This window comes from Caretta caretta, chromosome 2 (assembly GCF_965140235.1).
Source record: "Caretta caretta isolate rCarCar2 chromosome 2, rCarCar1.hap1, whole genome shotgun sequence".
In the NCBI taxonomy this organism is placed as follows: domain Eukaryota; kingdom Metazoa; phylum Chordata; order Testudines; family Cheloniidae; genus Caretta; species Caretta caretta.
Genome location: NC_134207.1, coordinates 64,774,506 through 64,790,092, shown reverse-complemented (window position 1 = coordinate 64,790,092; position 15,587 = coordinate 64,774,506). Strand labels below are relative to the sequence as shown.

Genomic DNA, 15,587 nt, shown 5'->3' with positions numbered 1-15,587 from the left:
AGTAAATTCCTCCACATCCCTCATAAATACTTTGAACATTCAGGCATTAAGTGTTTTGCACAAAGACAAAATTTGTCAAGAACCAAAGTTGCAGAGGTTTAGCTGTGCCTGAATGGGCTCCTCGCTGGCCCCTTGCACCAATTCTCAGATTCTACACACTTCTTATTCCGATTGACTTGCAAGAACGGGGGTTCAGGCTGGAGGGACAGGGTTTATATGCCCTCCTCAGGTACACAGGGCTGACGGTTTACCAGCTTAGCTGCCACCTACCAGCTTAGCTGATGCATCCCCTCTCTCCCTCTCAGTTCCCTTCCCAGTCCCCTAAGGCTGGGGGATAATTAAAGGAACCACTACCCTTTTTTCCACAAACCCAGTCAAAACACCCTCGCACCTTGAGATTGCAGGGGTTGCATTCTGCTTTGTGAGCCAGAATGCTTCCCCTTGGGTTGGTGTAGCTCCTCACAACCTCATACTACGGGCTGTGCCGAGATAGCACAATCTAGCCTTGTATGTTGCAGAAAACAGACACCTTAGTTAAAATGTTTAATACTACAGATATTTTTTTCAAAAACAAATATAACAACTATAATTTAGATGAATTTTGTTGTTTGGCATTAAGTAGACAAGTCATCTTTGCCTTTCTTGTCATTACATACTGGTACACAATTGCAGGAAAGGAAGCGTGAATCACGCTGAAAAAACACTAAGTCCTCTTGATTAACAGTAAGCCCCATGGCCATTTAAGGAATGGTATTGACACCTGCTGTGTCCTGTATTGGTATTTGTTATTAAAAATTAATTAATATTAGAATAGAACCAAGCAGAAGAGAAATTATAAAGAACACCTCAGACATTTCCTATATTTTGGATAATCTAAATTCACCTTTATGTATGCAGGGATTTCCCTCCAAAATATTGTCAGAAGTTTCCAGTGTTCCATTGCAATTGCTTTTAAAGAATGAGTAGCAACAGACTATTTGTTATCACCCTTCTGCAACTAGAAGATATTTTAAATTTGTCATTTATTCACTACTGGAAAACATGCATTTTTAAAATGCATGCTTTTTTTTTTAAACTAAAATATTTCTGTGTCTCCTAATCCAGGAAATACAAAGGTACTGGTATCCTGATTTCTAAAAATGTTCATGCAATTTCCTAATGATAATGGGTAACACTTTCAAAAACACCTATACAGAGAGCACATCTACATTTCCAAAGTTACAGCGCTGACAGTTACGGCGCCTCTCGAGAGCGCTGAACGAAAACCGCTGTTGTGTGTTCATGCTGACAGCTGCCTGCGCAATAGCGTTTTCACACTTGCGGCACTATTTGGAGTGGTGCACTCTGGGCAGCTATCCCACAGACCACCTCTTTCTCTTTTGCTGCTAAGACTTGTGGGAAGGTGGAAGAGGTACTGGGGCATCCTGGGTCCTGTCCCAATGCCCTGTGATGCATTGCTTCTCATCCCAGCAATCCCTGTGTTTCTGTCCACATTTGGCGCCATCTTTCAACCGTTTGTGTACTACGTGCCCTGGCCTGCCTCTTTTGGGCTGCAGGAATGGATCCCGAGCTGCTGACCAGTATGCTGCTTGCTCTGACCAACACATCACGAGTGGCAGTGGAGTTATTCCTTAAACTACAAAGGCAAGAGGGGTGCAACATTGATCTCACCATGCGTAGTAGTTACGTCACGAGATTGCTTGTGGCATTCACGGAGGTTCATGGTGGAACGCCGCTTTTGGGCTTGGGAAACAAGCACTGAGTGGTAGGATCACATCGTGATGCACGTCTGGGATGATGAGCAGTGGCTGCAGAACTTTCGCACAAGGAAAGCCACATTCATGGGACTGTGTGATGAGCTTGCCCCAGCCCTGCGGTGCTAGGACATGAGAATGAGAGCTGCCCTATTGCTGGAGAAGCACCTGACAGTTGCACTGTGGAAACTGGCTACTCCAGACTGCTACCAATCGGTTGCTAACCAGTTTGGAGTGGAAAAGTCAACCGTTGGAGTCATGTTGACAGAAGTGTGCAGAGCCATTAATATCATCCTGCTCCAAAAGACCATGACTCTGTGCAATGTGCGTGACATTGTGAATAGCTTTGCATAAATGGGCGTCCGTAACTGCGGAGGTGTGCTCTATGGTATGTACATTCCAATTCTGGCACCAGACTAGCTAGCCACCGAGTACATTAATCACAAGGGGTATTTCTCAATGGTTCTCCAGGCGCTTGTGGATCACCATGGGCGTTTCACAGACATTAACACAGGCTGGTCGGGAAAGGTGCCTGACGCATGCATCTTTCAGAACACTGGCCTGTTCAAGAAGCTGCAAGTAGGGACTTTCTTCCCTGGCCAGAAGATCACCGTAGGGGAAGTCAAAATGCCCATTGTGATCCTGGGAGACCCTGCCTACCCCTTAATGCCATGGCTCATGAAGCCATACATGGGGCAACTTGACTGCAGCAAGGAGTGGTTCAACAACAGGCTGAGCAAGTGCAGAATGACTGTGGAGTATGCATTTCGCCATTTAAAAGCCCGCTGGTGATGCCTGTATTGGAAGCTGGACATGGCTGATGACAGTATTCCTATGCTTATAGCACGTGCTGTACGCTCCATAATATTTGTGAAGGGATGGGTGAAATCTTCACTCAGGGCTGGCCTGCAGAGGCTTAGTGCCTGGAGGCTGAGTTCGAACAGCCAGAGACCAGGGCTATTAGAGGGGCACAGCACGGGGCCATAACAATCAGGGTTGCTTTGAGGCAGCAATTTGAAGCTGAAAGAAATATTTGTTTCTGTGCTCAGGATTGCAGTGCTTGTAATGCTAGGAGGTGATTGGTGCACATGATGCAAGAAGGGGCCTTAACATAATTGTATGTAGCTTTGCTGTGCTCTTTTTGCTTTCGCTTAATAGAATAAAGATTGCTTTCAAACAAACACAAATCCTTTATTGAAAGACAACAACCAGAGGAGAGAGTCAAATAAAAAAAATCATCAGCAGGGAGGGGGATGGAGGACGAGAGAAGGGAAGATCTCAAGAGGAGGAGGGGTGCTGGGGTGTACAGATTTGTGTATGCCCTACATTTTTGTATGTGTTACAGATTTGTGTATGTCCAGGGATCGTATGCAACCTTCTCCTTTGGAGTATGATGCAGCGGGTGCTGTACTTCAGCAGGGCCAAACTGCAGAGGGATGGGTGTTGAGTGCAGTGGGTAGTGGGAGTCCACACTGATGGACTGTAAGGAGGGAGCTTGTACCTAATTTTATAATTGATTTAACATGAGGAGGGAGGATTGGAATGCTGCAGGTAGAGAGTGGAGCCAGGAGGTTGATAACAGTGTGTTGGTGGTGTGTGTGGGGCACAGGAAAGAGTTTTGCGACAGCGGCTGCAGGGGAGGGTGGGTGCAGAGCTGCTCGGTTTGAAGAGCTAGTATTGCCTGGAACATGTCCATTTGGCACTCCATAACTTCCAAGAGCCGCTCCGTGACTTCTTTCTAGTGTGCCGCATTCTCCTTTCTGTCCCTCTCCTTGCTGTCCCGCCACTCCTTCAATTCCTTTTTTTGGTGGTGGAGTGCATCATAACCTCATAGAGAAAGTCCTCCTTAGTTCTTCTTGGACGCTTTCTAATTCTGTGCAGCCGTTCTGCCACTGATAACAAAGAGGGAGGCTGTGCAACATTTTACAGAAGCTGTATTGTTTGCAACACAGACAACACTGTTTCAGTGCTTTCAAGCACGGCCAGTACCATAGGTGCTGACCCTGTGGGTACTCTGGGACTGGATCAACTAAGGGGAAAACTTAGTGGGTGTTCCGCACCCACCGGCAGCCACTCCTCCTCACCTCCTTCTCCCCCCCACGCAAGTGTGCTGCATCCCTGCTTCTCCCCCTCGCTCCCAGCGTTTCCCGCCCCGCCCCCGCCGCCTAACAGCTGTTTGGCGACACTTAGGACTTTCTGGGAGAGAGGGGAAGGAGCAGGGAAACAGTGTGCTTAGGGCAGGAGGTGGAGAAGCGGGGGTACTTGGGAGAAGGAGGTGGAATGGGGGTGGGAAGGGGGCGAGGACTTTGGGGAAAGGGTGGGAGGGGGGCGGGCAGTGCAGGAGCGGGAAGAGGCGGGGAGAGAAGAGGCAGGGGGAGTTGAGCACCCACTGGGCAGAAGGAAAGTCAGCGCCTATGGCCAGTACTCACACACCTGTCACTAACTGGCTGACCCCAGGCAAGCACACATGAACCACAAGACCCCCAAAATGGTGAGTAGCTGCAGGGTCAGGATAAATCATTGTTCCCGGACCCTGATGTACGCTGGGCACGTGGCTCCTGGGCACTTGGGGAGAGCCAGCACTGTAGAGTGCACCTGATAATCATTCCTGTCCCCACACTTTCCACAGGAGGTGATCATTATGGAAGATATCTTGCTGCTGAGGGTGAGCAGGGAATCAAGGGAGGGTCTTCTCCAAGCCTGCGGCTTCTGCCCTGGTGCCTATGCGGCTAGCTGGTGGGCAGCAATAGTCCCCCACTCGTCACGGCAAAGTGATGGGAAAGTTCCCATTAATTGGGCAAGAAACAAAGCAGCTCTGCCAAGGAACCTGTGGCAGCGGATTGTCCAGTATCTCCATGAGAGTTTCTTGGAGATCTCTGAGGGAGATTCCGTGAAGTGAGGGAGTGTATCAACAGCCTACTCTGCCACTCAGACTAGGCATGTAGTGGGATACAAGCCTGCTTTCTGCAACCCTCCTGCCCACAACAACTCACTGCAGCAATTCTCAAAATCAGGTTTCAGAGTAACAGCCGTGTTAGTCTGTCTTTGCAGAAAGAAAAGGAGTACTTGTAGCACCTTAGAGACTAACCGAAGTGAGCTGTAGCTCACGAAAGCTTATGCTCAAATAAATTGGTTAGTCTCTAAGGTGCCACAAGTACTCCTTTTCTTTTCTCAAAATCAGATCCACTTACCAGGGACCTCCTTTCCTGTTTCCGCTTCGCCAAGATCTGACTGCTGTGACTGACTAGGCTCCTCCAGGGTAGAAAAGAGCTCCTGAATGCATGCATCTCTGGCCTCCAAGTTATCATCTGCCTCTGGGTCCCTCTCCCCCTCTTCATCCAAGATTGCCTCCTCCTGGCTCGGTCCACTCTCAACTGGCACATGAGCCAATGAAGTATCCACAGGGTACTTCACAGTGGAGGTGGGGTTGCCACCGAGTATCTCGTCCAGCTCTTTGTAGAACTGGCAGCTCATGGGCGCATCACCGGAGCCGTGGTTTGCCTTACGCATCTTGTGGTAGGCGTTCCACAGCTCCTTCACTTTTACCCTACACTGCAACATGTAATGGCCCCTTTCTATCATGCATCGTGGAATCTGTCCGTAGGTATCGTAATTCCTATGGCTGGAGCACAGCTGGGACTGCAGAGCCTCCTCTCCCCAAATGCTGATGATGTCCAGCAGCTCAGCATTGCTCCAAGCTAGGGATCACCTCGTGGATGGAGCAGGCATGGCCACCTGGAAAGATGCGCTAAGACCACTGCACACGTCACTGAGCAAACAGGAAGGGGACTTTCAAATTTGCAGAGGAATGTACTGGGTGGGGATGACACTTGGTCACCAAAGGGCAAGGCAGTAGAGTTCAAACCGATGACCAGAGAGGTGAGAACAGGCATTGTGGGACACCTCCTGGAGGCCAATCGCAGCGCTGTAATCACCACGGTGTCTACACTGGCTGTAGCCCCTACAGCGTTGCTACAGCGCTGTAGCCCCGGTGCAGAAAGCTGTACACCCCTCATTGGGGTGGTTTTTTTAAGCGCACTGCATCTGTGCAGTTTCTGCGCACTAAGTGGTTTGGCAGTGTGTACACCTCGGGAGTTACAGCGCAGAAAGCTGCTTTACTGTGTACAAACTTGCCAGTGTAGACGGGGCCTTAGGCTCCTGAGTCACTCAGGCACATTTGACAATGTTACCCATTTTCACAAGTCTGCTAAAATCAGGAGTCTGTTCATTACTATTGTTTTAGTGACTAAAACAGGGTGGAACAAAAACACCTAGTGTATTGTGTCAATGATTTTTGCTTTGTGTACGTGGTAGTGTTTCCATTAATTTTTGTTTGTTTGCAGTCAGGCTTTGGTACTGCACTCGTATTCAGTTGTTTATCCTTGAAAGAAAGATAAATAAATAAGGACTGCAGCACTGTATTTGTTCACAGTGAATGTTTTTAAGTGAAACATTTATTGCCTAGCAAACAAAAATAAAAGTGTCTGAGTACTTGTCATCTTAAGTGTTTCTGTGGTGAACATAAACAAGAGAGTTACAAAGTGAAGATCTCTAGTGGTGTCCTAGTCTGACTGGGGGTGATTGTGCCGTTGTAGCAAGCACTACGTATAAACAGGAGCAGTAAGGGAAAATATAGAAAACAAAGGAAATATAGCTTAGCTGGACAAAATATTTTGTCAACATGCCAAGAAATGTTATATTTATTCATCAAAGACAGGCTGAGGTTTGCAAACTTGGTTTCATATGTCATCTTGGGTTATAAATACAAATTAGCTTGTGGTGTCATTCTACTCTGTCAACATCCATAGTCAACCTCTGAACAAGGGAGCCAAGGACTGGAAAGCAAGGGTATTACAAATCAAAGTTAAGGTATATGGGCAGATCTGCAAGAGGAAAGTAGTACAACAGCTGCTCATGCTATTCCTTTCTCAGATATGTGCCATTGATTCACCCACAATATTATTTAAAACAATACCTTTTAAATAAAAACTTCTTTCACCGATCACATAGGACTTAGTAAACTTTTCCATTCCATAAAGTCTTTACATTTTAATGAGGAATACAATTTCCTAGCAGGAGGTGTTAAAATTGGAATGAAAAATTAGTTCATTATACTGCAGTTCTGCCTTCTGAAGGATAAATTGAAACTGGGTTTTACTAACACGGATAATATCTTGAAATACCCATTTGTCTTTAAAAGTATATTAAATTCTGTGTAGTTTCTAGGTTGTTTGCACAGCAGTACTTTAAGATGCTTATGGAAAATATAGTAAATATGTTTTCCTAAGCAATTACAATTCTGTATCTGACTAAAACTCAGCCTATTGTTAAATATAAGGAGAAGCAGTATGAATTCTGTAACCAGAGAACAAAAATATTAAAAAAAAAATAACACAGACTCTGACTGTCTTCCATTATTTCTCCACCATATGCAGAAGAACCAAAAATCTGCAGACCATGGGAAACTACTTTAAGGTCCAATCCTGAAACTCTTAGATGAGTAGGCTTAATTTTCCATACTATATTTAGGACTACTCAGAGTTAATAAAGGTAGGCAGGGGTGTAAGTCTTTTCAGAATCAGCGCCTAAACTGTAAGAGCCCGATTCTGAGACAAGTCAGAATGAGTGAAGGGTACCTTACTCTGAGGAATCTCATTGAAATCAATGGATTCCTTTCAAGTCAGGTATTATTCCAAATGTCAAGACCACAAGAGAAGAGTCCATTCCCTGTTTTGATAACTTGGTAATTGGGCTATGCTGAACATATTTAACAAAACTACTTTCCTTAACTTCCTGATCAACCATATTTAATTGAGGTTGAGGCGCAGGCAGAGAATTAAATAAACATGTTACTAGCTCCTGTGAGTAATATGATCAATTAAAAAAGTTACAAGGAAATTTGGGGGGCAAGATCAGTTGAATATCATGAGTTCTACTTACTTTTTGTTTGTTGACTTGAGCCTTATAACCTGGTTGAAGTGATTCATAGAGTCCAAAGTATAGTATTTGCATATCTGTGATCACCAAGGATGTAACCTATTAATCCCTGTACATATAGGATATAAACAGTCTCTCCTGCCTGATGCCAAAAGTACATATTGACTCAAATTGGAACTGCAAATCTGAATCACTCAAACTTTGGGAAAGTTTGATGCAGACAGATCAAAACTTCATAGCTTGTACCTAATTCTATAATTGATTTAACATATTAAACAATAATGTATTTAATGTAATATATATAATTGTGCTGACCAATATTCTCTACACACATTTTCAAGTTTAGTTTGAAAAACACTTCAGAGCTGGATTAAAGTATAGGACATTATTGGCCCGTATCTACAGCCCCAGCTCCTCGAATCATGCCATTATATCGGAATATCAGCTTTTTAAAAAAAATAACTTTATAGCCCTGCGTATTTCCAAAGAAAAGCTTGAAAATGTGAACGGACTGTAAGCAAAGCAGCACTATCTGCCTCAGTCTGCAGCCAGCTTGAAACAATAGCTATGGGAGATGTGGTTGCCCCAGGTATCTCAACTGAGTATTTATTCCAAGACTCACTGATCTAGGAGAGTCCAGCCAGTGCCACCCCAGCAGAAGACTATGTGCATAGCATGTTGAGAAGAGTGAAGTGGGCCCAGCCCATCTACCCAGTTTTGCCAGGTACCCCAGAAGCTGGGATAAGGACTGGATGGGACCTTGCTGCCCTCCCTTCCTCTCTGGTGGTGGGGAGGGGAAGAGATAGCTCTTACTGCTCCCAAGATGAGTACTACTAGTATGGGTGGGGGACATGTTAAGGGAGCCTAAGGCTACAAACCCTGCCTCTTGAAGTGCAGGTAGGGTCATGGTGCAAGGGTGAGGCCACAAGGGTGGAACTCCAGGGGCAATGGGAGACCTGTGTCATGGTGGGCCTTGGGCACCAGATTGTCATAAATCCCCCTGAAAACAAAAGTTAAACTACAAGCATTTACAAAATGACATATTGTCAGAGTCTTTCCTTGGTACTGTGATGTTGCACTCCATATGATTTTATGAAAATATGCTAAGGAGTGTGAATATAATGTAATTGGAATATGCTTCATGCAAAAGGTCTCTTGTAAGGTATCATTACAAAGCTTATAATCTACTGAGTGTGGTCATCCTATTTGTATAAATGTATCATTCTTGTATCTGAAACTAGAAATATGAAATATAACTCTGAGGTCCTACTGTAATTATGCAAAGCGTGGGCCATTAATGGTGACTTGGAATCTTGAAGGACAATTGGTTGTAAATGGTTCTGTTTAACTGCAAGCCTTCCTGTGAGTCAGACCAGGAAGAATAAAGGCTTGGGGTCTCACAGGACATGTGACCATGTCACCTGGTAATGGAATCCATCTTAAACCTGGTGCTTTTCCATTTAGAAGGAGGGGTGGGAACCCAGAGAGACAAAAAATTCCCGCCTTGTGCTGAAGCAGTATAAGAGGGTGGAACAGAACAAAGGAGATTCCAGTCATGAGAAATCCCCTCGTTACCACCTGAGCTAGAGCTAACAAGAACCATACCAGGGGAAAGGATTGGGCCCAGTCTGTGAAAGAAGCTTATTGGAACATCTCTGAGGGTGAGATTTTATCTGTAATTAGTTTCTTAATGGATTAGGCTTAGACTGGCGTGTTTTGTTTTATTTTGCTTGGTAACTTACTTTGTTCTCTCTGTTACTACTTGGAACCACTTAAATCCTACTTTTTATACTTAATAAAATCACTTTTTCTTATTAATTGACCCAGAGTAAGTAATTAATACCTGGGGGAGCAAACAGCTGTGTATATCTCTCTATCAGTGTTATAGAGGGCGTACAATTTATGAGTTTACCCTGTATAGCTTTATACAGAGTAAAATGGATTTATTTGGGGTTTGGATCCCATTGGGAGCTGGCTGTCTGGGTGCTAAAGACAGGCACACTTGCTAAGCCATTTTCAGTTAAGTCTGCAGTTTTGTGGCACGTGGTTCAGACCCTGGGTCCATGCTGGAGCAGACTGGCATGTCTGGCTCAACAAGGCAGGGTTCTGGAGGCCCAAACTGGCAGAGAAAATGGGCTCAGAGGTAGTCTCAGCCCATCAGGTGACAGTCCTAAAGGGGTTTCTGTGGCCCAACTCATCACAGGTACTATCAGTGTCACAGACCCACTCTCTCCAAGAAAAGCCCAGGACAGTAGATGGGCCTTGCAGTATACCCTGAGGACTCTGCTGGATTGAGTGTAAAAGTAAAATCCAGTACTGTTGACCCTTCACTGAGAATGCCCTGCTAGCTGCTTGCTCTTGTCTTAAATAGAAGGTTACTAGCTTGAATGCCTCAGTTGATTTTTTTACTGTAATGAATCACACTAGGAAACAGGTGGTATCTGAAGTACCAAAGTTATTCAAAGCTTTATGGTTGACCTACCAAGCAATATCTTAAACTTCATCTGGAAATCAAGTCACTGTGTAGGCTAGTCCAGATCATGGAAGACAGGTGTAATGTGCCCGCAATATGACACACTGCGTAAAATGTGAGCACCACATTCTGTACTCGCTGCAATTTCTGAATGGTTTTAAGGTTACGGTGATTCAATCTGGATGTGATGAAGGTATGAATGACTGTGACAGAATCTGCATCTGAAAAAAGGACTGCAACTTTCTTCTTATGTTGCAGATAAGAATGCTCTTGGTAACTGCTGCTACCTGAGCATCTAGCAACAGTTGGGAATCCAGCAAGACCTTGATCTCAGGCATATCTCCTCAGAGAAGGAAATACTGATATCTCTTATTCCTTACAATGGCTTCTACTAACCTATGTGTATCACCTCACTCTTATCTGGGTTATCTTATCTCAGCCAACTAGCCCTTTTATCCATACCCCAGTCTCTGTTAGACATTGAGTTAGTTGCTCAACTCCAAAGGATTGGAAAAGAAGTAAATATAAAGACTTGGTGTCATCCCTACATTGAAAGGAGAACCAGATGCTTATACTCCACGTATCACTATGGTATTTGAAAAAAGAAAAGGAGTACTTGTAGCACCTTAGAGACTAACCAATTTATTTGAGCATGAGCTTTCGTGAGCTACAGCTCACTTCATCAGATGTATACCGTGGAAACTGCAGCAGACTTTATATACACACAGAGATCATGAAACAATACCTCCTCCCACCCCACTGTCCTGCTGGTAATAGCTTATCTAAAGTGATCATCAGGTGGGCCATTTATATATATGTGTATATAAAGTCTGCTGCAGTTTCCACGGTATACATCTGATGAAGTGAGCTGTAGCTCACGAAAGCTCATGCTCAAATAAATTGGTTAGTCTCTAAGGTGCTACAAGTACTCCTTTTCTTTTTGCGAATACAGACTAACACGGCTGTTACTCTGAAACCTATGGTATTTGAGTACTTTTCCTAAATACTGGGATCAAGATGGAACCTTTATTCTCCATACTCCTAAACTTTGGGAAAGTTTAGAGCCTGGTTTTACTTTGTGTCTAAGCCATTTGTGTAGTTGATATAAACCTCTGACACTTTTATTCAGTATGTGCCTTGAGGATGTTTCAAAATGGGGTTAAATTTTGCTTTTCTTAATCACATGACCAATTGATTACTCATTTGAGTAATGTGATCGTTACATGGCTCTCAATTCTTTCTTTATTTTGTTCCTTTATGTATATAAAACTATCCTTAGCACTTTATTTTTTTTTAAAAAAACAACCACCTAAAATTTTAATAAATTTAAAGCAGCATTTCAAACCAAGGTAAACATGTCACAGTCCCATAATTAAATTTCTAGTAATCTTAATTATTTTGTGATTATTATTAACATTTAATCCATCAATTAAGTAATAATTCAGATGGTAACAAATCTTAAATAAGTCACTATTGTCTCTTTGAGGAATTAAAAGCCTGTCTATAAAATGTATTTTAATTCTTGGGTATATGAAAGTACTGTATATTTCAACAGGGAATATCAATCAGGTATTTTTCCAACCTCACAGAAATGTAGGTTTCTCCCAAAGCAAGGCTCAACAATCATTGGTAGTACTTAGTAGACAACAATGACAACAGTAGACCAAAGGATGTTGGTGATTAGTGACTGGAACATGCCACTTCTGCCACAATGCCAGACAATTAATTATGCTGTGCTGAAGGAAAGGAGGGGATAACTAACACTTTATCCATTTGGACAATTTTTTCCAAAGGGAATGTACACATTTATTTTTTTTATTGTTCTCACTTTCTCCTACATACCTCACTTGTCTTAGGCCTAGCTCTTTCAATGTGGTGCAGGAATATGGACCTTTATACCTGTAGGGAACCCATTCATCCTGCAACCCTCACATCCCCATAGCATGACTTTCCCAGAGGAATGGTTATTCATTCTTGTCCTTTCATGGAGGCACTCTCCTTCTTTGCAGCACTCTGATTCCCTTTACCAAGTGAAACTATTCATGTGGCCAAGCCTTTCTCCTGGGGGTCTTTCCCAGCTCCTGCAAGGGAACCTGTGACTGTATAATCCGCCTGGCTGGGGCGGCACACAGAGGTTGCCATAGAAGGAACCGTGATTCCCCAAATATCCTGTGGATTAATTGGCCGAGGAGCAGATTAAAGAATTTGAGCTCCCGTGAAGGCACCCAGGTGCCTTACCCTCCAACAACCACCTCCACTCTCCCTGTCTGCACTCTAGCGCTGTGGGGGAACGTGAGGAGGGTTGGAATCGCTGACGTCCCTGCAATCCCCAGCATAACTCCACAGGAATATGACTACCTTCAACTAACTCGGTTCACCCAACCTTTGAGGGAGTCCTGCAGGAACAAGAGTCTGGACCAAATTCTGCCCTCAGTTACACCTAGGTAGCAATCCAGGGTGTTCCTTGGAACATGAGGTTAGTTAGACCAATATCCGAGCTCAGTTTCACCTTTGCAGCTCCCCCCCGCCCCCATCCGACGAGGTACGAGGCTCAAGTTAAATTTCCCTTCCTTAGTGAGAGTGGCGCTGGGATGCATTTCAGAGCAGGGTTTTACTAACCCGGGCGGCTGAGATGCTTGCACGCTCCTTCTTTTCCGAGGGATAGAAACTGCTGCGAGATGATTGCGCTCTTTAACATCCAAAGCAGCCAGAGGCACCAGCCGAACCGTGCGATCAGTGCCTCAGTGGCAGCCCGATCAAGTCCTGCTGGCCCCTTCTGGTGCCCACGCGTCTCCCTTCGCCCTCCACAGACACACCAATGCCCCCGCCCCGTGCTTTCCGAAAGCCTTGGCGCCCTTCCCCACTGCCCCCGGCCGGGGTCTCCCAGTGCCAGTACAGACCAGTGAACAATGGAGCCAGGCTCCCCCGCCCCTTTCTCTCCCCGGCCCCAGCTGTGAACACGGGGGAAGGGCTGTGGGTGGGGTCCAGTGCAAGCCCCACCCAACAGCAAAGCGTCATCGCCTCCCCCCCCCCCGCCCCCGGCACTTCTCTCCAGCCAGCTCCCCTCGCCCAGCCACCCAAGTCCCTTGAACTTTCCCGGGAAGACTCTCGCACCAAGCACTAGCGAGCGGAAAGCGGCACCCCGGAGCCTGCTCAGCAGCAGCCTCCCGCCCACGCTCCCTCAACCATTCACCCCCCCCCCCACTCACACACGCCCCCTCCCCAGCCAGTCACACAGCCCACGGCGTCCTGGCATCTCACTACAGCCCCCCCCCCCTCCGAGCCGGACGCTCCCCCCATTATCCCAGCCCCCAAACACCCCTCCCCCACCGCAAACTCCCTCTGCCCGCCCCCAGCCACACCGCTCTGCTCCCCTCCGCACGCGCCGTCCCCGACCCGCGACCACCGACAGCCGCAGCCGCTCGTGGCTGGCCAGAGCCCGCCGCCGAATGCTGCGCTCGCCCGGCTGGCGCTGAGCTCCGCCGGACACCACTCGCCCGGCTCCTGCCCGCCACAAAGGAGGGAAGAATCCCGAGGAAGCGACGCGCCTCCCGCGGGGAAGAAGCCGGGCAGCGGGTCGGTCCGGATGCGGTGAGCGCAGCGTCGCCTCCGGGGCTGCCTTAGCGGAAGGAAGGAGAGGGAGAGAGAGAGAGAAGCAGGGATCGGGCACCGCCAGCCACCACCATGGGCTGCTGCACCGGGCGCTGCACGCTCATCTTCCTCTGCGCGCTGCAGCTGGTGAGTGCCTGACCCGCGCTCCGCACCCGGGCACTGCCAGCGTGGGGCTGAGGGTCCCGTGCTCGCTGCAGCTGGCGGGATGCCTCTCCCCGCCCTCCCCCCAGTCTCCCAGCACTCCCAGGGCACTGCCAGCCCCTCCGCTGGGGGTGAAGGTCCCGTGCACGCTGCAGCTGGCGGGATGCCTCTCCCCGCCCTCCCCCCAGTCTCCCAGCACTCCCAGGGCACTGCCAGCCCCTCCGCTGGGGGTGAGGGTCCCGTGCACGCTGCAGCTGGCGGGATGCCTCTCCCCGTCCTCCCCCAGCACTCCCAGGGCACTGCCAGCCCATCCGCACGCTGCAGCTGGCGGAATGCCCAAGCCGTTTGTGTCTCGGGCTCCCTGCATGCAGATCTCAGCTACCGGGCACTGCCAGCTGCTCTAGGGCTGTTGCGGTGCAGGGGTTCATTGCGCTCTCCTCGGTTCCTCTGGTGAGTGCTCACTAACCAGGCACCTCTGAGTGAGTGACCCATCCCCACCTGATCCCCCGCTCTCACCCGGGGAGCACAGCTGACTCTTGCGCCCTGTGGTTAAGTTTTGAATTTTTATGTTAAAACAAATGTGTTTGGTTTGAAATCTGTTCGTGTTGGGGGGGATCTGCTCCCATCCCAGGGCCAGGCTCTGTTTAACGTTGCCCAGTTTCTCTTTCGGGTCTCTAGGGGGTTGCTACAGCTTTTCTATGCCGCCAAGTCTCGTGCTTGAAGGATTTCTGAATTCATTTCGAGTCTCTCTCTTCCTCAACCCCCTCCTTCCCCCCCCCCCTCTGTTTGAACTAGATTTTAAAAATCTCACTCAGATTTTTTTGGACATCACACCCATTTACATTGTCTCAGGTTGACAGCCTTGTGTTAAAATCGCTTCGTGATCAATTTAAGATCAAGGTGTTCAGGCAGCATTGGGGTCCGCTGGTGCCGGTGTGTGTGTGCGTAATATGAAATGAAAGCGACTGAGAGACTAAGTTCTATATGATAGCCTAGCACAAGAATGACACTTTTAGGACATGCTTGTTGGGACCTGTCATTGGACTCTGCTGTTTATTTTCTAGTCACTTCATTGAGGTCAGGAGCCACCAATCTTCTTTTGTGTCAGATCCGTTGTGGAATGTACAAAAATCTCTTTGTGCTTAAAAAGGCAAAATCTGCACATCCTTCTGGGTATTTCCTCCCAAGTGTTTTATTTCAATTACATACACCCTGATATGTAATTGACACAATTGAAAATGTGTCTTGTTTTCTTTGTGTATTAAAGTTGGTATATTTGTTTCAAAGTAGTGTTGTCAGAACAGAACTATACTGAGCAATAACAAGTCCTTGTATGGCTCATTAGCTGAGTGATAAAATAATGCTCTTCCTTTAACAGTCAGTCTCTAATCCCATGAGAATTTTAAAAGATTTTTTTCTTTTCTACTGATTAGAGCCATCTTTTTTGCCACATGATATTTCTTTGGATAAGTGTGGGTTCTTCAGTCTGTGGGTGTGCAAGTGTATGTGTAAAGTAAAACTATCCGGTGATTACAGAATATGATCATTTGGCAGTCATCCTAGCTTCCTGCTAAACCTCTAGAAAAGGCTTCTGTTTCATGAGAATTATTAATGGACTGTTAAACACAACATATTCAATACTTCACTTTAAGAACATCATTCATTTTCAA

General features: G+C 46.5%; 1 protein-coding gene across 9 annotated transcripts in view; it reads left to right on the top strand.

Moving 5' to 3' along the window:
• The window catches only part of NKAIN3 (sodium/potassium transporting ATPase interacting 3), a 578,866-nt gene that overhangs the window by 27,178 nt on the left and 536,101 nt on the right, over positions 1-15,587 (top strand). For 4 of the 9 annotated variants that reach the window (XM_048840789.2, XM_048840786.2, XM_048840788.2 and 1 more), the window contains exon 1: positions 13,499-13,902. The exons of 2 other annotated variants lie outside the window; for them this stretch is intronic. In XM_048840789.2, coding sequence (XP_048696746.1) covers positions 13,849-13,902 — 54 coding nt within the window. In that variant the 5' untranslated portion in view covers positions 13,499-13,848. Of the gene's footprint in view, positions 1-13,497; positions 13,903-15,587 lie in introns of those variants that run through there. 3 more of the 9 variants (XM_048840784.2, XM_048840785.2, XM_048840787.2) reach the window with 2 other exon arrangements.